The sequence below is a fragment of the Dromiciops gliroides genome, chromosome 3 (assembly GCF_019393635.1).
Source record: "Dromiciops gliroides isolate mDroGli1 chromosome 3, mDroGli1.pri, whole genome shotgun sequence".
Taxonomy (NCBI): Eukaryota; Metazoa; Chordata; class Mammalia; order Microbiotheria; family Microbiotheriidae; genus Dromiciops; species Dromiciops gliroides.
In genome coordinates, this window is record NC_057863.1 from 40,671,614 (window position 1) to 40,693,087 (window position 21,474).

Genomic DNA, 21,474 nt, shown 5'->3' on the forward strand with positions numbered 1-21,474 from the left:
TTAATTAAACACAATAGCTATCATTTCATAATTAATATGCTGTCAGTGTAAAAGGCATTTATTGGTTAAAAACCTGATATATCCATCTTTCTGTGATGTTTTGTGGCATCTTTTCCTTAATTCTTTTACCTAAATGTTTTGTGTTCCTTCTTAAAAAGCAGTTATGCTGAAATTAAGATATATTTTCCAGATTGTCTTTCACTTCATTCACAAATTCACTTCCTGATAAAAATCTAATTTTTGTCATGGTGCAAAAGTTTGTTAGCTCTTTTGACCTTACTATTGAATTCTGTTTAACCTTTTTAAAATTTCCTAGATGGAATGAATGGCTAATGTATGATATATACATTCCTGATCTTCCACGTGCTGCTCGACTTTGCCTTTCCATTTGTTCTGTTAAAGGCAGGAAAGGGGCAAAAGAGGTAAGGACCTGAGGAATAAACATGTTTAGCTTTAAAATCTTTAACATGCCCCAATTGCATTTTCTTAATAGAAATGGTTACATCACAGTGGCCCAGTGAATAAAAAGCTATATTTGGAGCCCTGGGTTTGAGTCATGGTAGACCTAGGTTCAAATCTCATCACAAATATATATTTTTAAAGCACAAGAAAAAGCGAACTCACTCCCCAATGCACACCCCTCAAGCAAAATACTGGGGTTCTTTACACAGTCTTGGGAAGAAGAAAATCTATGTATATTTCAGGATTCTGTTTAAGATAGGAAATACTTATTGAAATTCATTTATTAAAAATTATATGAACCACATAATCTATTTACCAAATGACCAAGTTGCTTTCTTACTTCTTTCATAATTGCATTCTAGATGAATAAAATCAAAGGAAAATTAAAGATTTAAATGGGAGAAAGCAAGGATGCACCAATGCTTAAGCTTTGAAAAATAAACGTTGCTTCTTGAAGATACATTTTACAATAAAACAATGTCATTGAGAGCCATTGTCTGAAAAAAATATTTTTGCAATGAAATGTGTCCATAAAGAAATAATTAAAAAATATTCATTGTATCTCTTCTCTCAAGGAACATTGCCCTTTGGCTTGGGGAAATATTAACCTCTTTGATTATACAGACACTTTGGTATCAGGAAAAATGGCTTTGAATCTGTGGCCAGTACCTCATGGATTAGAAGATTTGCTGAATCCTATTGGAGTTACTGGGTCAAATCCCAATAAGGTCAGAAGTTGCTTTCGTGTTTGTTTAAAAATTGTTTATCTTATTTGAAAAAAGAAATAAAAATAAAAATATTTGCTAACTTATGGTAGTTAAGTGGACTATAAATGATAGTTCCTCTTTCCTCTCCTAGGAAACTCCATGTTTAGAGCTGGAATTTGACTGGTTTAGCAATCCTGTAAAATACCCAGATATGTCAGTGATTGAAGAACATGCTAATTGGACTGTATCTCGAGAACTAGGATTTAACTATTCCCATGCTGGGCTGGTAAGGCAAATTGAATTTTGAGAATAATGGACCATTGGGTCTTTTTACAAAAAAACATAACCATTAACCAGTGGACTTTCTGTCTATACATGAATTTTGCATAGTAAGGGTTCCAAGTTTTACTTGGCTACCCTTATCAGATGACACTGAAGCAAGGCAGTATTTTTTGTATAGCAAGTGTCCTTTTTGTGTATTAATATGGTTTAATAGGAAGAAATTATGGAAGTAAAATACTTTCCCTGTATCAACAATAAGAATTCATGATTATATAGCAAGTAAGCTGTAGAAGTATTTTCCTCACAATAACCCCATGAGGCAGGTAGTACAGGTGCTATGGTTTCTATTTTACAGATGAGCCGACAGACACTCAGAGGTGAAAAGAACCAGATCACAAATCCTAGTCTTCTAGCCTCAAGAGCAATGTCCTCTCTCATATGCCACACTACCATTACTTTGTGTATAGAAAGCTTTTGATCTTTCAGAAGAAATATTGCAATTCCCTTAGTCAGTGACAACTCTGAAATTCATTAATGATGCATGTATGACACTTCTTAATAGTCTAGCCTTTCACGACATAGCCTCTTCTTTGTAGTTATTTTTATGATGTAGCTATTTAGATCTTATTTCCTCTTACATTTGACTTACCATACTGATTACAGGTAGATGTTTCCTTTTATCTGAAGTTTGCTAGTACATTCATTCTGACATGTGAGATAACATATAATACATAAAACTGTAGATATTTGTGTAATCTATATTGATATTAAGTTAATGTTTTAAATGGTCTGAAAACAATTTTATTGTTAGTAATTTCTACCTTTTTCCCCACCATTCTATCCCCATCACTGCAGAAAAAGAAGGGGATTATACAGGACTCAGGGCTAGTTTTTATTCTCCTTTGTTTCTTGGCTTCAAAGAATTTATCACTTAGCAGTCTCCTTGCTGGTTATTGGCCTCTCTGTACCCAGCTTAGTGTGTTATGAGCTCCCTCAGTCTATGATGCTCTGCTATGGTAGCTGTTATCAGAGATCATGTTCTTCTTCCGTGGCCTTTGAGAACTCAGGCATATCTGGGTCCAGGGGGTTGTGGAGGAAGTTCTAGATTTGATGTCATCTGAGTTTAAATCCCTGCTCTGCCCCTTATTATTTGTGTGACTGTGGGCAAATCAGTTCCTTTTGCTGGGCCCTGAGGTTCCTCATCTGTAAAATGACAAAGTTAGACTAGACAGTCATCAAAGTCCCCTCCAGCTCTCTAAATCTGTGACCCTCCGACCTATGGTGCCAGCTTACTTATGGTTAGCAGTGACATAGCATTTTGAAGTTTCCCATCTTGCTCTCTTCTGGTACCATTATTTACTATTATGGTCATGATTATAACAAGTGACCACCTTTAGTTATTAGCACAGGAAGTGAGCATTATATTTTATCACAACGACCTCTTTCCTAAAACAAATAAGTATTTTTATACCTTGATGATGGTAAGGAAGATGAACAAATGACACTTAGTCAAAACTCTGTCACTAATTTGTCACAAATTCATTTTAATTATGAGACAAGAAGAACTGATGTGTGCTAAGAAAAAATTACAGTAGATCAGATGGTTGTGTGTCTTTTCTTGGATATAAATTTGGAATCATAGCCCAACTGAACACAAAGGGAAAGACATTTGCTCAATCCTGTTTTCCAATACCAACTAGGCCAAGTTGTCCCAGGAGGAAATTATCTTTGTTCCCTTGTACCTCTACTGATATTTGGTCCCAGTTCATGGGAAGGAAAGTTAGTCATCCTGCATGAGAGACCTCCTTAAATATTCCCCAAACAATAGTGATATCAGGAGAGCAATGTCTCTAGGCATCTTGGGATATTGCAATTATGAACTGTATTATTCTGTATTTAACACAGAAAATGCAACCATATGTATAGATGATAAAGTAGTGATAACAAAGGCTCTTAGTAACTCTTAAATATATACTTATCTAGTATAAGTTTTATTTGTTATGGATAATATATTTTACTGCATTAGTCTTATTAATTTAATTTGGGTTCATATAACCAGAGAATATAAAACTCAATATGCATTCACTGAAGTTTCTTAATATTGGATACAGAAGTAGTACTCAGACCCAAAAGCCAGTAGAGTTGATCAGATTTTGGTTTTGGCTGTCAGAAATGACATGCCACACCTAGGCAAGGCACCCTAAGGTAGAGATAGCAGGCAGCATATTCCTAGCAAATCAGGCCATCATCACCACCACCATCTTGACCATCATTGAACCTCAGACCCTGATGGTTACAGCCCAGGACCCAAGAGCCTTGGGAATGGCAGTGCCATCCAGACCACTGGGCCTACTTCCAACCCAGCCCAGCCCCTGTGCCATCATTTAGGGGATAAATCATTGTGGAGAAGAGGCCCACCTTCCTCATCACCATAGGCAACCACTATTGACCCAGTGCCACAATGAGGAAGATCTTGGGAATCATGGAAGCCTCAAGACCACTGGTCCTGCTTCCAGCCCAGCATTAATAGCCCTCATCCAGGGAAGTGGCTCCTGTGGAGAGGGGGCCAGCTATCCCCACCAGCTGCCAACCAACTGTCTCCCATAGGGCAGGCACTCCAGCGTAACTGAAGCAGCAAGGCACCCCACAGGAGAGAGAGGCAAGCCAAACCACCACCATCTCCTCTCAGACTTCGATAGAGACAGATCAGAACCCTGGGTCCAATCTCCTAGAGAGTAGCATTGTTTCCAGCCCAGTGCCCTCAGCCATCCTCCTGGGAAGCAGCCCCTGAGGAGAGGCAGCCTGGACCTGCTCCTGCAGGTGCTATTGAAAACACAGAAAAGAAAGTTCTTGTTGTCCAAGTCCTTGACACTGTCAGGTGGTTCAGCATTAGAAACTGGTATGGTTTTATCAGAAGAAATGACATTGAGGGGGCAGAGTCAAGATGGCGGAGAGGAAGCAGCAAGCTGCCTAAGCTCTCCTTGTTCCCTCAAAAAGAACATTAAATCAAGCCTCTGGACAGATTCTGAAACTACAGAACCTGCAAAGAGACAGAGAGACACAGTCCTCCAACCAGAGATCATTTAGAAGACTTCAGGAAAAGGTCGGTCTGACTCAGGCAAAAGGGAGGCCCAACGCAGGGCAGCAGCCCAGCACCAAGGGGGTCGGGGCAAGTCAGCAGGAGCTGCGGGCCACAGCCGAACAACTGAGGCCCCCGGAACCTGGCTCAAAAATCTGGTGGCCAAGAGGGACAGTGGAAAAACCAACCTGCACCGGCTGGGAGGGCCACGAACGAGTCAGGTGGGATCGTGCGCTGGGATCGGGCGCCTGGCTGAGAGCACGCAGACAGGAAGTGCAGGGCGGGGGATCTCCACACACCATAAAGGCCTCAGAGTAAAAAGCCCGTCACACAGCACCTATACCCCTGCACAAGAACCCCAAAACAGGGACCCTGGTGCCCCCAGAGCAGACCTCAACTCAACTTAAAAAATAAATAAATAAATAAATAAGCTGCAATAATGAGTAAGAAGCAAAAAAGAGCCCTCTCCATTGAGAGCTTCTGTATCAATAGGGAAGAAGCCAACGCAAACTCAGATGAGGACAATACCCTCAAATTGCCTACATGTGAAGCCTTGTGAGGGAAGGTGAATTGGTCTCAAGAACAAAAAGCCTTCCTGGAAGAGCTCAAAAAGGATTTTAAAAATCAATTGAAAGAGGTAGAAGAAAAAATGGGGAGAGAAATGAAAGCAAAACAAGAAAACTATGAAAAAAGAATCAGCAGCTTGGAAAAGAAGCACAAAGATTGACTGCAGAAAACAATTCCTTAAAAATTTCATCTGGCCAAATGGAAAAAAAAGTGCATAATTTCACTGAAGAAAACAGTGCCCTAAAAAATTCAGTTGGCCAAATGGAAAAAAAGGTGCATAATCTCATTAAAGAAAACAATGCCTTAAAAATTAAAATAGGACAGTTGGAAGATAAGGAATCCATGAGACACAAGGAATCAGTCAAGCAGAATCAAAAGAATGAAAAAACAGAAGAAAATGTGAAATACCTTATTGGAAAGACAACTGATCTGGAAAATAGATCGAGGAGAGACAATCTGAGAATCATTGGACTGCCTGAAAGCCATGACCAGGAAAAGAATCTAGACACCATATTCCAGGAAATTATTAAGGAGCACTGCCCTGATATCATAGAATCAGAGGATAAAATCATCATTGAAAGAATCCACTGATCACCTCCTGAAAGAGACCCCAAAAGGAAAATTCCAAGGAATATTGTAGCCAAATTCCAGAATTATCAGGTGAAGGAGAAAATACTCCAAGCAGTCAGAAAGAAGCAATTTAAATATCATGGAGCCACAATCAGGATTGCTCAGGACCTGGCAGCTTCAACATTAAAGGACCGCAAGGCTTGGAATATGATATTCTGGAAGGCAAAGGAGCTTGGATTGCAGCCAAGAATCTATTACCCAGCAAAAATGTGCATTTTCTTTCAGGGGAAAAGATGGACATTTAATGACATTGGGGACTTTCAATCTTTCCTGGTGAAAAGACCAGAACTGAATAGAAAATTCGCTCTCAACATACAAGACTCAAGAGAAGTTTTAAAAGGTAAATGGGGGGTGGGGGGGGATTACCATATTAGGTTAAACTGTTTATATCCCTACATGGGAAGATAATACTCATAACTCTTAAGAACTGTAAATGTATTTGGGCAGAGAGAAGGACTTTACACAGAGGGTATAAATATAAATTGTCTTTGATGTGATGATACCAAAAAAAAAAATTAAAGCGTTAAAAAGAGAGTCTGTGGGGAGGAGAGGAAAGGGGAGGTGGAAGGGGATGAATTATATCATATGAAGAGGTGAAAAAAAAAACTATTACAATAGAAGGAAAGAAAGGAGGGGTGAACATTGTTTCAACCCTATTCTCATTAGATTTGATTCAAAGAGGGAATAACATAGACGTTCATTGGGATAAAGAAACAACTCATTCTTTAGGGAAGCAAAAGGGGAAGGGAAAGGGGGGGACTGATAGAAGGGAGGACAAAAGCAAGGGAGAAAAGGCTAAAGAAAAGAGAGGGGGTTGATAAAAAGGGAGGGCAGATTGGGGGAGGCAGGGGTAAGAAGTAAAACGTCGGTGAGGAGGAATAGGGTGAAAGAAGGGGGGAAAAGTACAAAGGGGGTAAATAGAATGGAGGGGAATAGACAGTCAGTAATAATAACTGTGAATGTGAATGGAATGAACTCTGCTATAAAACGGAAGCAAATTGCAGAGTGGATTAAAAACCAGAATCCTACAATATGCTGTTTACAAGAAACACATTTGAAGCAGAGAGATATACACAGAGTAAAGGTAAAAGGCTGGAGCAGAATATATTATGCTTCAGCTAAAGTAAAAAAAGCAGGGGTAGCAATCCTTATCTCAGACAAAGTGCAGGCAAAAACAGATCTCATTAAAAGAGATAAGGAAGGAAATTACATCTTGCTTAAAGGTACTATAGATAATGAAGTAACATCAATATTGAATATGTATGCGCCAAGTGGTATAGCATCCAAGTTCTTAGAGGAGAAGTTAAATGAGTTACAAGAGGAATTAGACAGTAATACTATACTAGTGGGGGATCTGAATCTCCCCCTCTCAGAATTAGATAAATCTAGCCAAAAAATAAATAAGAAAGAAGTGAAAGAGGTGAATAGATTACTAGAAAAGTTAGACATGATAGATGTCTGGAAAAAATTGAATGGGGATAGAAAGGAATATACCTTTTTTCTCAGCAGTACATGGCACATTTTCAAAAATTGACCATGTATTAGGGCACAAAAACATCATAGTTAAATTTAGAAAGGCAGAAATAGTAAATGCATCCTTTTCAGATCATGATGCAATAAAAATTACATGTAAGAAAGAGCCAGGGAAAAGTAGAATGAAAATCAATTGGAAACTAAATAATTTCATTCTAAAGAATGAATGGGCCAAACAACAAATCATAGAAACAATCAATAACTATATCCAAGAGAATGACAATAATGAGACAACATACCAAAATCTATGGGATGCAGCCAAAGCAGTGCTTAGGGAAAATTTATGGCTCTAAATGCTTACATGAATAAAAAAGAGAAAGAGGAGATTAATGAATTGGGCATGCAACTTAAAAAGCTAGAAAAAGAACAAATTAGAAATCCCCAATTAGATACTAAATTAGAGATCCTGAAAATCAAAGGAGAAATTAATAAGATTGAAAGCAAAAAAACTATAGAATTAATCAATAAAACTAAGAGCTGGTTTTATGAAAAAACCAATAAAATAGATAAAATATTGGTTAATTTGATTAAAAAAAAGAAAGAAGAAAACCAAATTACCAGTATCAAAAATGAAAAAGGGGATGTTACCACCAATGAAGTGGAAATTAAATCAGTAATTAGGAATTATTTTGCCCAACTGTATGCCAATAAATTTGACAATCTAAATGAAATGGATGAATATTTACAAAAATACAAACTGCCCAGGTTAACTGAAGAGGAAATAAAATCCTTAAATAAACCCACATTAGAAAAATAAATTGAACAAGCCATTAATGAACTCCCTAAGAAAAAATCCCCAGGGCCAGATGGGTTTACGGGTGAATTTCACCAAACATTTAAAGAACAATTAATTCCAATATTATACAAATTATTTGGAAAAATAGGTGAAGAAGGAGTTCTACCAAATTCGTTTTATGACACAAATATGGTGGTGATACCAAAACCAGGCAAAGCAAAAACAGAGAAAGAAAATTATAGACCAATTTCCCTAATGAATATTGATGCTAAAATCTTAAATAAGATATTAGCAAGGAGATTACAGCAAGTGATCACCAGGATAATACACTATGACCAGGTGGGATTTATACCAGGAATGCAGGGCTGGTTCAACATTAGGAAAACTATTAACATAATCAACCACATCAATAAGAAAACAAGCCAAAATCATATGATTATCTCAATAGATGCAGAGAAAGCTTTTGACAAAATACAACACCCATTCCTAATAAAAACACTGGAGAGTTTAGGAATAGGGGGAGCTTTTCTTAAAATAATAAACAGTATCTACCTAAAGCCATCAGCAAGTATTATATGCAATGGAGATAAATTAGAGGTCTTCCCAATAAGACCAGGGGTGAAACAGGGATGTCCATTATCACCCCTATTATTTAATATTGTCCTAGAAATGTTAGCTTTAGCAATCAGAGAAGAGAAAGGAATTAAAGGAATTAGAACAGGCAAGGAGGAAACAAAACTATCACTCTTTGCAGATGATATGATGGTATACTTAAGGAATCCTAGAGAATCAACTCAAAAATTACTTGAAACAATTAACAACTTTAGCAAAATAGCAGGATATAAAATAAATCCACATAAATCATCAGCATTTCTATACATGACCAACAAAGTTCAGCAGCAAGAGATAGAAAGAGAAATTCCATTTAAAGTAACAGTAGATAATATAAAATACTTGGGAGTCTACTTGCCAAGACAAACCCAGGAACTCTATGAACACAACTACCAAACACTCTTCACACAAATCAAATCAGATCTAAATAATTGAAAAGATATCAATTGCTCATGGATAGGCAGAGCTAATATAGTAAAAATGACAATACTGCCTAAATTACTTTACTTATTCAGTGCCATACCAATCAGACCACCTAAAAATTATTTTATAGAGCTAGAAAAAAAATAACAAAATTCATCTGGAAAAACAAAAAATCAAGAACATCCAGGGAAATAATGAAAAAAAAATTCACAGGAAGGTGGGTTAGCGGTACCAAACCTGGAGCTTTACTATAAAGCAGCAGTCATCAAAACTATCTGGTACAGGCTAAAAAATAGAGTGGTAGATCAGTGGAATAGGCTAGGCTCAGGAAATGCAGTAGTAAATGACACTAGTAATGTAGTGTTTGATAAACCCAAAGACTCCAGCTTCTGGGATAGGAACTCAGTATTTGACAAAAACTGCTGGGAAAACTGGAAGATAGTATGGCAGAAATTAGGCATAGACCAACATCTTACACCTTATACTAAAATAAGGTCAAAATGGATACACGATTTAGACATAAGAGGTGATACCATAGGTAAATTAGGAGAGAAAGGAATAGTCTACCTATCAGATCTTTGGAAAGGAAAACAGTTTATGACCAAACAAGAGATAGAGTATATTATAAAATGCAAAATGGATGATTTTGATTACATTAAATTAAAAATTTTTTGTACAAACAGAAGCAATGCATCCAAAATTAGAAGGGAGGCAGAAAGCTGGGAAATAATTTTTTGAGACCAGTACTTCTGATAAAGGCCTCATCTCTAAAATATATAGGGAACTAAATCAAATTTATAAGAACCCAAGTCATTCCCCAATTGAGAAATGGTCAAAGGATATGAACAGGCAGTTTTCTGATGAAGAAACCAAAGCTATCTATTCCCATATGAAAAAATGCTCTAAATCTCTAATGATTAGAGAGATGCAAATAAAAACAACTCTGAGGTACCACCTGACACCTATCAGATTGGCTAAAATGACAAAAAAGGAAAATAATAAATGTTGGAGAAGCTGTGGGAAAATTGGAACACTAATGCATTGTTGGTGGAGCTGTGAACTGATCCAACCATTCTGGAGAGCAATTTGGAATTATGCCCAAAGGGCTATAAAGCTGTGCATACCCTTTGACTCAGCAATACCACTTTTGGGTCTTTTTCCCAAAGAAATCATGGAAAGGGGAAAGGGACCCACATGTACAAAAATATTTATAGCTGCTCTTTATGTGGTGGCAAGGAATTGGAAGTTGAGGGGGTGCCGATCAATTGGGGAATGGCTGGACAAGTTATGGTATATGAATACAATGGAATACTATTGTGCTGTAAGAAATGATGAGCAGGAGGAGTTCAGAGAAACCTGGAGGGTCTTGCGTGAGCTGATGATGAGTGAGATGAGCAGAACCAGAAAAACATTGTACACAGTATCATCAACATTGAGTGTTGATCTACTGTGATGGACTATATTCTTTTCACCAAAGCAGTGGTACAGAAGAGTTCCAGGGAACTCATGATAGAAGAGGATCTCCAAATCCAAGGAAAAAAAAAAAAGAACTGCGGAGTATAGATGCTGAGTGAACCATACTATTTCTTTTATTTTTGATGCTGGTTTTTTTTTTCTATTTTGAGGTTTTTCCTCATTGCTCTGATTTTTTCTCTTATAACATGACTAATGCAGAAATAGGATTAATGTTGTTATATATATATATATATATATAACCTATATCAGATTACCTGCTGTCTAGGGGAGAGGGGAGGGAGGGGAGGGAGGGAGAAAAATCTGAAATTGTAAAGCATGTATAAACAAAAGTTGAGAACTATCTTTACATGTAACAGAAAAAAATAAAATATTTTATTAATTTAAAAAAAAAAAAAGAAATGACATTAAAGAAGGACCTGACCCTTTGCTTTGCTGCTGTACCCTAAAGACCTTCGGACCTTTCCATCCCATCAGAGAGTGGGGACTTTTTCTAGATGTGGCCCAGGGCTTAGCACATAGTCAATGCTCACTCAGTGCTTCATTCACACATTCAAAACTCGAAAAGTAAATGCACAGTTCCTAGTTACAAGAAAATGCAACTCACTTTTTTGCTTGACTTTCACATACGGCTTGTAGAATTTTATTAGTGTACGTAGTACACATAGTGTACATAGTAACACTGCTTCAAAACGGCAGAATTTGGTAGTTTCAGAGGATCTCAGTGGCCATGTAGTTTCACCTGTATACAAAAGGAATGTAGGAAAAGCCACAAGAATGACTTAGAGTGGGCCTCCACCAAGAATGGGTCTCCCAAAGACCTTTGATGTCTCCATTCATTTCTCTGCCAGTCTCCTAGCTAGGAAAATAAACTCAGTTCTATCTAATGGGAAGGGGCCACACTAGGCGCTACAGAAATGAATTGCTCATTTATTTTAATCTTGTTTAGGCCCTATCCTCCATTTACCTTGTTAGGTAGTGTGGTTAATACAGAATTTCAGGTAATTTAGCCAAAGCTTACACAAGGATGTGTTGGACAACACTAAGTGGAAGTTTGTCCATATCTCCACATAGTCTTGCCATTCAGATAGTCCACATTAATACTGTAAAAACATTGAAAATCTCTTTATTGACCATTATGTCTATAACTCCAATGAATCCAGAAATACTACAGTGGAATACTGTAACTAAGATATTTCTTTGTTTTACAGAGTAATAGAATAGCTCGAGATAATGAATTAAGAGAAAATGACAAAGAACAACTCCGGGCCATTTGTACACGAGACCCCCTGTCTGAGATCACTGAGCAAGAAAAGGACTTCCTATGGAGTCACAGGTCAGGGTTAAGAGACACTTTCAAAATAGGGTTTGTTTTTGTAAAGCATAGTATTGATTTTAATTCTTTCTCTTCTTTTTTTTTGTGTGTGAGGCAATTGGGGTTGACTTGCCCAGGGTCACACAGCTAGTAAGTGTTAAGCGTCTAAGGCTGGATTTGAACTCAGGTCCTCCCGACTCCAGGGCCGGTACTCTATCCACTGCGCCACCTAGCTGCCCCTTGATTTTAATTCACTATTATTTTACTAAAGACCTTTTCATAAATCTAATCTATTGTAAGGAGAAATGGATTTCACAATTCATACAGCTCAGAATTATAGTTAAGTTAGATCAGTAAGTGTTGTATTTCATTTAATTTTCTGGTTAGCTCTGAAAACCTTTTTGTTTCCACCCTGTTAAAATCCTTTGTAAAGTATGTCTCCTCTCCCCTACATAGGCTTGTCCTTCTGAATGTCAAGGTTCATCCTATAGGTAGCATTTATATAATAACACTTGATAATTGATGTCATTTACATCAGTTTTATTTTAACTTGATCCTCACAGTCTCCCTGTGAGGTAAGTAGTGCAGATACTGTCTCTTTCTCAGGGGAGAGAACTGAGGCAGGACACACACAGTAAGTGGACTTCAACCTTGCAAATCAGTCGAGGAGGAGGGAGTAGTGAGATCATGTCTTCTTTGACCTTTCACTTCCTCCCTTCCCCATTCCAGGTTATTAATAGTTCCAACTCCACATAGAATAGTCAAGGATTATCCTTGCTTTTTGTCCTTCTTTCACTACCTGTCCTGGGATCTTTATTTCATTCTGAGTGAAATTTTAAATTTGTTAATTTCACTAATTGTTAGCAGCTCTAATAAAAGGTTTATTGGGTGAAGAAGCTGAAATTAGTGACTAAATGGGATTAGAGCCCAGCTGTGGTTTCCAGTATTCTCTCCTTGGGCTTCATTCCATTAAGTAAATGATAGAAAACTGATCCTTGCTTTTACTTTTTTAAAATTAAAAAAAAAAACAACTTGTTTTTGTTTCTCATTTTAAATCTCTTTTACTCTCTTAGGAGTTATACTTAGGTCTAGTTTTCAGTGATGAAAAAAATGAGCTAATATAGTTTGAATGGTACAAATTTATACACTTGAATAAATGGTATTACCTGATATTTCTGCAGGACTCTAAAGATTTTTGACTTATGGTCCAGTGACTTAAATGAAAATATTGCTCTGTCTTAAATCTGTTGTTTGTTGCATACGTAGATGCATGAATTTAAGACTGATGCCTTCAAAAAGCTTTTTGAATCATTCTTTTCTATCCAAAGAGGCAGCATGGTATTGGGGAGGCCAGAAGTCACAAGAGGGTGTGATATTTTAATAACTTTGAAAAAATTTTTTTCTTTATTTTCTACACACATGCATACATATTTATTTCCTATAAATACTGTATATGATGCTATGGCATTGTAAATTAAAAACAAAAATAAAGGACTTACTAAATATTGAAACCCTTTTGTGACTTTGGGCCCCACCCTGTATAATGGGTAGAGAGCCAGCCTCAGGGCCAGGAAAGCTGGTGTGAGTCCTGCCACTGACACAGAATGGCTCATCATTTAACCTCAAAGTACTGACTTATGTTTACAGAAGGAGATCACAGGTGCAGTCCCTCTTCTCTCTTTCAGCCCACTCTCTGAACTCTCTTCAGGCCTATGCTTCTGTTTCATTTCCCTATCAGTTAGTGCCATTGTAGGTTTTCTATTTATCTTTTCTTAAAAATGAATGTGAGGGGGCAGCTAGGTGGCACAATGGATAGAGCACTGGCCTTGGAGTCAGGAGGACCTGGGTTCAAATCCAGCCTCAAACACTTAACACTTACTGGCTGTGTGACCCTAGGCAAGTCACTTAACCCCAATTGCCTCACCCCCCCCCAAAATGAATGTGAGGCAGCTGAGGCAGTGGATAAAGCACTGGCCCTGGATTCAGGAGGACCTGAGTTCAAATCCAATCTCAGATACTTGACACTTACCAGCTGTGTGACCCTGGGCAAGTCACTTAACTCTCATTGCCACCCCCCCAAAAAAATGTGATTGATATCTTCTTTTTCATATCACCTACATTTTCCAGTATTTCCTTCTATCCCTTCCAGAGAGTAAAAAAGAAACAAAAAGGGGGGGTGGGGCGCAGTTCAGCAACACTTGTACATGTTGAAAAGTCTGACATACATGCAGCGTTCCACATCCATGGACCCCCACCTTTGCAAAGAACCATGAGGGAGGGGGTAAGTGCCATCACACACCTATTAAAGGAGGTGGCCAATATTGGTCATGATAACTTCACAACATTTGGTGTCATTTCTGTTCTTTGTGTTTACATCATTGTCATTGTCATTGTGCATTTTGTTTTTCCACATTTCTATATTCTGTCTTCAGCATTTTCACCTTTTATTACAGTAAAATAAAATTCCATCCATAGACCACAATTTGTCTAGCCACACCCCAGTCAGTGGACATCTACTTTGTTTCCAGTTCTTTGCTTCTACAAAATTTACTGTAAATGACTATAAACATACATTCTTATTTGCTCACAACAACCCTGGGAGGTAGGGTCTATTATTATCACCATTTTACACTTAAGAAAACTGAGGCAAACAAGTTAAGTGACTTGCACAGGGTCACACAGCTAATAAGTGTGTGAGGCAGGATTTGCACTTGAGCCTTCCTGACTCTGAGTCCAGCACTCTATCCTCAGTGCCCTCCATCTACTTATTTAAAAATTATAATCATGTTTACAAATTATTGAAAATTAGACAATAAAAACTTTTGAATAATGTGCAAACAAGATAAATGTATGTGTTTAATTTGCTGATTTGTTTATTTTTGCACAGGCATTATTGTGTCAATATACCAGAAATTCTACCTAAACTTCTTCTGTCTGTTAAGTGGAATTCCAGAGATGAAGTAGCCCAGGTAAATGCACATACACACACATACATACTATTAGTGGAGAAATGGTATGAAATTAGCATGTATCAATTGATGGATTTTATTTTTCTCTAAGCAACATACATATAAAGAATGTAATCAGTGGTAAAAGACCTCCTGGTAGGATGAACTGAGTATATAAAATGATGCTATTTCAGCTAACAAAATAAATAGAAAAGTTGAAATTCTATATTTCATAGTATTTTTTGCCTTTACTTTCAAAACCTGGAAACCAACACATTTGCCTAAGCTTTGTCCTTAACTGTGTATATGTAAGATGTGTACATATAGTGATATCTTTTCACACACAGATGTATTGCTTGGTAAAAGATTGGCCACCAATCAAACCAGAACAGGCCATGGAACTTTTGGACTGTAATTATCCAGACCCTATGGTTCGAGCTTTTGCTGTCCGATGTTTGGAGAAATATTTAACAGATGACAAACTTTCTCAGTACTTAATTCAACTCGTTCAGGTATGCTCATGTATTTTATCAAGATTTCACCCACAAAACATGATCTCGATCTTGTATGTTTGCAGTAAATATTTTTTCCTAAGTCTAAGATATTTATTTTATGTATAAAATCAAAATCCACCTGATGTGATTAACCTTCTTATTCTTTCTCAAATGTGAAAATTCCAATCCATTGTACTAAAAACACAATAGCAACTTTCATTTTGAACATTTTTCTTCAACATTTTAATCATCTGCAAAATTTTCTCCAATTTATATAATGGTTTTTTGTTCATTAGGTTCTGAAGTATGAACAATATTTGGATAACCTGCTTGTGAGATTTTTACTCAAGAAAGCACTAACAAATCAAAGGATAGGACACTTTTTCTTTTGGCATTTAAAGTAAGTTACATTCCCCTATGTCCCCCATCCAATTCTGCAGTTATATGTCATGTGGTGAGCATTAGGTGTTGATCAGTTATGATTTATGCCTCATCTAGAGCTTTGAATTAATGAAACCCTCATCTGGGTAGCTCTTACAGGTTTGCTGGGCTGAGGCAGATAAGGGTTTATGGGGCAGTTAAGGGTTTAAGTCAGAAAGCACCAAAGGGATTTCCAACCCACCTGCCTGAATGTGTACTTCTGACAAATCCTGGGAACATCCAAGAATGGAGTGTGTTCTATGGGGGTGAAGCAGCTCTATTGGGTGATGGACAGGGAACCAAAATCTTCTCCTTTGCTTCTTTGACCTGTGGGTCTTAGTTTTGCCTTCTGGAGCCTGCCAGATCAAGTTTAATCCCTCTTTTCAAAATCTCTTCAAATACAAGAAAAATGTCTGTAATTTTCAGCCATTTGTTCAATAAACATTTATCTAGCTCTTGTGATATGTGCAGCATAGTCTACTGAGTAGAAGTACCACCAGCCTGCTGGTGAGGAAGATCTGGCTTTAATTCTTGCCTCTGGCACATCATAGCTCAGTGACCATGGGCAAGTAATTTACATCCTTCCTGCCCCAGGCAGATCTCTTAAGATAAGTTGTAGATGAGTCACCAGTATCCATTGGTAAAAACATAGAGACCCACCCCCCAACACACACAAGTGTGGAAGTCACTATATAAGATGCTACGACTACATTAATAATTCAAAAACAACCCCTGCCTTCACAGAGCTTAGAGTCTTGTAGGAGGGTAGGATATGTCATTTAAAGAGGAGGAGAGCATTAAAAACACACCAGGGGTCAGGAATGGCTCCCCAAAGGAGAGCACCCCTGAGCTAAACCTGGAAAGAAGCTAAGGCTTCCAAGAGGCTCAGGCAATTGTCAGGGGTCCTTAGACTCTCTTCTACATCCCAAACGTCTCCGCTCCCGTCATGTCATCCTCCCAAAACATGGGCCCCGTTTCTCCTGCCACTCTGGACACCCTCTTCTGAATTCCCTCCAATCTGTCAGAGTCCTTCCTAAGTCCTTCCATCAATGAACACAGAACTGTAGATGTACTGTGAACAGAGCAGCGTAGAATCAGCTATTGGCTGTCCTCATTCTGTACCCTGTGCAGAATCTCATCAGGAAACCCAGGTAATCACTTGGGTTTGAGAAAGCCAGGTCACTGTTGACTTAGGTTGACTCGATAGTCCACTAGAACCCCAGGTCTTTTTCATAGGAACCCTCATCTAGCTGTGACTTCTGGATCTACTTTTGGAGATCTGGTTTTTGAACCCCAGTGAGTAGAGCTTTACAGTGATCCCTTATCAATCTCATCTCACTAGATATGGCCATCCTGCTAGCCTGGTGAGCTCCCCAGCTGTGTGCCCTCTGCAGATATGGCACACACATCTTCTGTGACTTGATGCAAATCATAGAGAAAACTCTTGAGTCCCACGCAGATCCCTGGAGCTTTGACTGCTGTGTGTGAGGCACTGTGATAGGTGCTGGGGACACAGAGCCAGAAAACAGTCCCTGCCTTCAAGGAACTTGCACATGGTACTGAAGCACATGGATGAGGAAATACTAGATGAAAGCACTAACCACCAGGGCAGTCAGAAGAGGCTTCCAGCCAAGCAGGTGGTGACACCTGAACGGAGCCTGGAAGGAAGCAAGGGGTTCTGAGGAGGTGAGGAGGGAAGGTATTCTCAGCAGGGAGGACAGCTGCCACAAAGGAAAGTGAAGGAGTTCAGGGAGTTCATGGAGATCACTTGGGTCTAGAAAGGTAGGCCAGAGCCAGGTCAGAAAGGGATTTAAATAGCGAGCATTCTAGGGGCATATTCTTGAGCAGTGGAGCTGCATGGTTAGACTTGCGACCTAGGGAGATTACTTTGGCCATTATGGGGAGGACAGATTGGAGATGGGTATATATTGGAAGACAGATGTGTAGATTAGGCCATGGGATCTTCTTATGCCATAGAACCTTTTCTCTCCAAACCTACTGGGATCATCAGACTCTGCCTGGCATTCCTCCTCTTTTCCATCATGAACTCTTACACAAGAGTTTTCCTTCATTAATAAGGTTCCCAGTGTTTCTCTTTCAGGAGCCAATTCCTCCTTATTGATCAGAATCCTGTCTGGAATATCAGCTCCTTTTGCAACTCCTTTTATCTCTTGAAGGATTAATTGCCATTAAGGAAAATCACAAATGTTACCAGCCTACTCTTCTTTTGGCAGAGAGATAATGCCAACAGATCGACAGGGTATGGATAAAAGTCCTCTTTGCCTCTGTTTCCATCAGGCCACAGCAGGGATCTTGTTTCCCAAACTCATCTGATTCCCCTTTCTATCCAGATAGCCAGTGGTGGATCCCCTTGGCCATGTGGCTTTCTCCCCTGTTGATGCCTTCCCAAGCTTTCTCCTTAGTATTTGCTCTTCAGGTTCTAGATTTTCTTCACAAGCAGATTTTCTTATTCAATTCTTTTTCCACTGCATTGATTGAAGAATACCCCCTCTAAACCTTTATTCTCTCAGTGATATCTAAGGTCAGATTGCTTCTTTGCATTTGGATCTCTAATTCATTCTATTTGCACAAGCATTTGGATATAGAGTTCAGAGGACGTCGCATTTAGGGCCAACTCTTTTCCTGGATTTCATCTCCCATGCATAAGTGATTCATTCTTCTGCTCTTCTTCTTATGTTATATCTCCTACTCTCTTATGATACCAGGATCGACAGATCTACAGGAATGGTTTTCTACCATCTCCTTCCTTTTCTCCTTCCCTAGCCAAGAGCCATCTTTATCAATTCGGCCACATGCATCCAAATCCCATTTTCAGACACTATCTTTTTAGCCAGCTGTTCTCACGTTCTCTTCTTAATCTCCTACATTCAAAATACCACCTCTACCCTCTAAGGTCTCTGTCTAGTCCAGGGGTTCTTTATTTTTTTTGTATCATGGACTCCTCTGGCAAACTGGTGAGACCTAGAAGATTTCCAAAAAATTGCAGAAAATGCTAAATTGCAGTTAGATATTAGTAAATAAAAGATGAGAATTCTTTCTCATCTAACTTCAGAGATTCTCTGAAATCTATCTGTGAACCATCATCAGGGTCCATAGACTTCAAGTGAAGAACCCCTAGTCTAAAATTTCATAATTTTTAGCAATGTTCCCTTGGTTCCTTCTGGTGACAACATTGGCCCTCACCTGTTTTACATACAAAAGTTAAATTATATCAGTAATCAGTTGGTCTCTCACTTTACCTTGAAATTCTTTCCACAGAACGGTGCTTCCTGGTAAGTATTTACTATAGTCCAAATTACATTGTGCACATTGCCGATATTTAAAATATTCTGAGGAACCTTTTTTTGTAAGCGGGGCAGTGAGGGTTAAGTGACTTGCTCAGGGTAATTCAACTAGTAAGTGTCAAATATATGAGGCTGGATTTGAACTCAGGTCCTCCTGAATCCTGGGCCAGTGCTTTATCCACTGAATGACCTAGCTGCCCCCTAAGGTACTTTTAAATTTAACTTTAAGTAAAATATCCAGGCTAATATTGGAACCGGTGTCACAGAGCTAGTAGGATTAAACTATTCAAAGGTTTTTCTTCCTGTCGTGTTCACTTGTTATTATTCATCTGAAAAAGTTTGTTGGTGAAAAAATGAAATTTATTAGGGAAGAGGTAGAAGGGAACAAGTGTTTGTTAAGTGCCAACTATGTGCCAGGCACTGTGCTAAGTGCTTTTACAAGTGTCTCATTTGATCCTCACAACAACCCTGGGAGGCAGATGCTATTATTATCCCCATTTTACAGTTGAGGAAACTGAGGTAGAAAGGGTTAAGTGACTTGCCCAGAGCACATTACTAGGAAATATCTGAAGCTGCATTTGAACTCAGGCCTTCCTGAGTTTCTTTGAGCTCCAAGTCAGGCACTCTATCTATTGTGCCACCTAGCTTCCTCAATTAATAGATATTTTACTGGAGATGGCAGGAAAATACGCAGAGTTGAGCTTTCACTTTTTTTTTTAATCTAAAGACATTTTGCCTAATAAGATTTCAGCACCCTGAGAAATCTGGCTTATCAAGTGTGAGTGTATCTCTCTCTCCAGTGAGACACATCACTTCTTATCCACGCCTGCCCAACCTAAGAGGTTTTAGCATTGTTGTATTTGAGTGAAATAAGAATGAACTGCATTCTGAGTAAGTTTAGAGCAGTGGGGCATGTTCTTATGCCCGAGGACTGTAATTGTCCTGTGAGAGCTTCCTTAGTCCTTGAATAGCCTTTATTACTGTTCACGTGCTCTCATGATGTTCTGCATCACAACCATTGTACTTGGGCATGTGCTGACCCTCCCTTCCTTATCTGTAAACTCCAGGAGGGCAGAGGCCATGTCTCCCCTCTCCTTAGCCCAGGGCTCTACACATCACAGGGGTTTTGTGAATGGCCAGATATAAAAATTAGCTCTTTGCTTCCTCCTTTTCTACTTCATTATGAGTTCAGCTAACTTTGATCATTATTGGCCATTCATATAACAAATGAATGAATAATTAATTAATTTTAAAATTGAAAAAAAACCTAATAGTAATATTGCCTGGTTGTTTAACAGTCTTCATTTGCAAGTGATAGCTAAAGACCTCAATTCTAATTGATCTGCCCTTATTAGGTTTGCCCTTGCCTCCAGATGTGGAGTGTAAGATTCCGTTGTTGCAGCCTGGGGTGCTGGATGGGGAGCTGGGCTTAGAGCTCGGGAGACCCAAGTTCAAGTCCCATCCCTGATACCTCCAGGCAGGTGCCAGCCTGCTCTGGGGAATGAGGATCCTCAGCTCCCAGGTCCTACCCCACCTGTTGCTTTAATAAGTATTTGAGTATCCATAGAAATGGAGTTTTTTTATATATATAGTATGTACAAATGATACCTACAATTGGGTGTTTGGAACTATTTTTAAGTTTCAAAATGTCATTTTAGGTCTGAGATGCATAATAAAACTGTGAGCCAGAGATTTGGCTTGCTTTTGGAGTCATACTGCCGAGCATGCGGGATGTATCTAAAGCATTTGAATCGGCAAGTAGAGGCCATGGAGAAACTGATTAACCTCACCGACATTCTCAAACAGGAAAAGAAGGATGAGACACAAAAGGTGCGTCTTTGTAGGCTCTCACCCAGCCAGGAGGCATCTAAGGCTTCTTTCCTTAGATCAGCCTATTGTTGTTAAATCCTTTCTAGCAGTATTCCTGAAAACACTAGAGTAATGTTATTTCCATAAGGTTTGCTGAGGAGCCAGTGACATTACTGACATGGTCACTTTGTCCATATTCATACTATGAACTTGTGGCAAAGATGGCTATTTATAATCTCAGCCCCTGGGTTCCTAGTTGGGTGACATAGTCTACCAACCCAGTTCTTGTAATGAGGATGAAGAGATGGAACTCCAATGGCTTCCATCTTTCCTGCCTTCACACCTTTCTCTTTTAATTCTATCCACCACATTCCCTAAAAGAGGCAGCATTTTTATTGCATAAACTATAGAAAGTAATTGTCATTAGTTTTGGAATTAAGTAGTATGACTGTGTAGGTTGTGATGTGTGGAGAGCACTAGACCTCTTACAGTAATTGCTTCTTACCCCGGGGCATGGATTTTCTTTATGGAGACTTAAAGCAGAGGCCTTATTTTCCTGGTCAGTGATGGACACACAGATAACTACTTGGGCTCTATTTATCTTTGTACCCTGCATGGTGTTTTCTGTGGTAGATTTTTAGACCAGCGTAGAATACAAGTTAAAATTTTTCAGGCTTTT

The 21,474-nt window shown here is 38.7% G+C and overlaps 1 protein-coding gene across 2 annotated transcripts in view; it reads left to right on the forward strand.

Annotated features, from left to right (window-relative positions):
• Nucleotides 1-21,474, forward strand: part of PIK3CA (phosphatidylinositol-4,5-bisphosphate 3-kinase catalytic subunit alpha) — a 101,276-nt gene that overhangs the window by 62,176 nt on the left and 17,626 nt on the right. For both annotated transcript variants that reach the window (XM_043994118.1, XM_043994117.1), the window contains 8 exons: nucleotides 317-422; nucleotides 1,038-1,190; nucleotides 1,321-1,455; nucleotides 11,716-11,840; nucleotides 14,707-14,788; nucleotides 15,115-15,279; nucleotides 15,558-15,661; nucleotides 20,645-20,816. In XM_043994118.1, coding sequence (XP_043850053.1) covers nucleotides 317-422; nucleotides 1,038-1,190; nucleotides 1,321-1,455; nucleotides 11,716-11,840; nucleotides 14,707-14,788; nucleotides 15,115-15,279; nucleotides 15,558-15,661; nucleotides 20,645-20,816 — 1,042 coding nt within the window. The remainder of the gene's footprint in view (nucleotides 1-316; nucleotides 423-1,037; nucleotides 1,191-1,320; nucleotides 1,456-11,715; nucleotides 11,841-14,706; nucleotides 14,789-15,114; nucleotides 15,280-15,557; nucleotides 15,662-20,644; nucleotides 20,817-21,474) is intronic.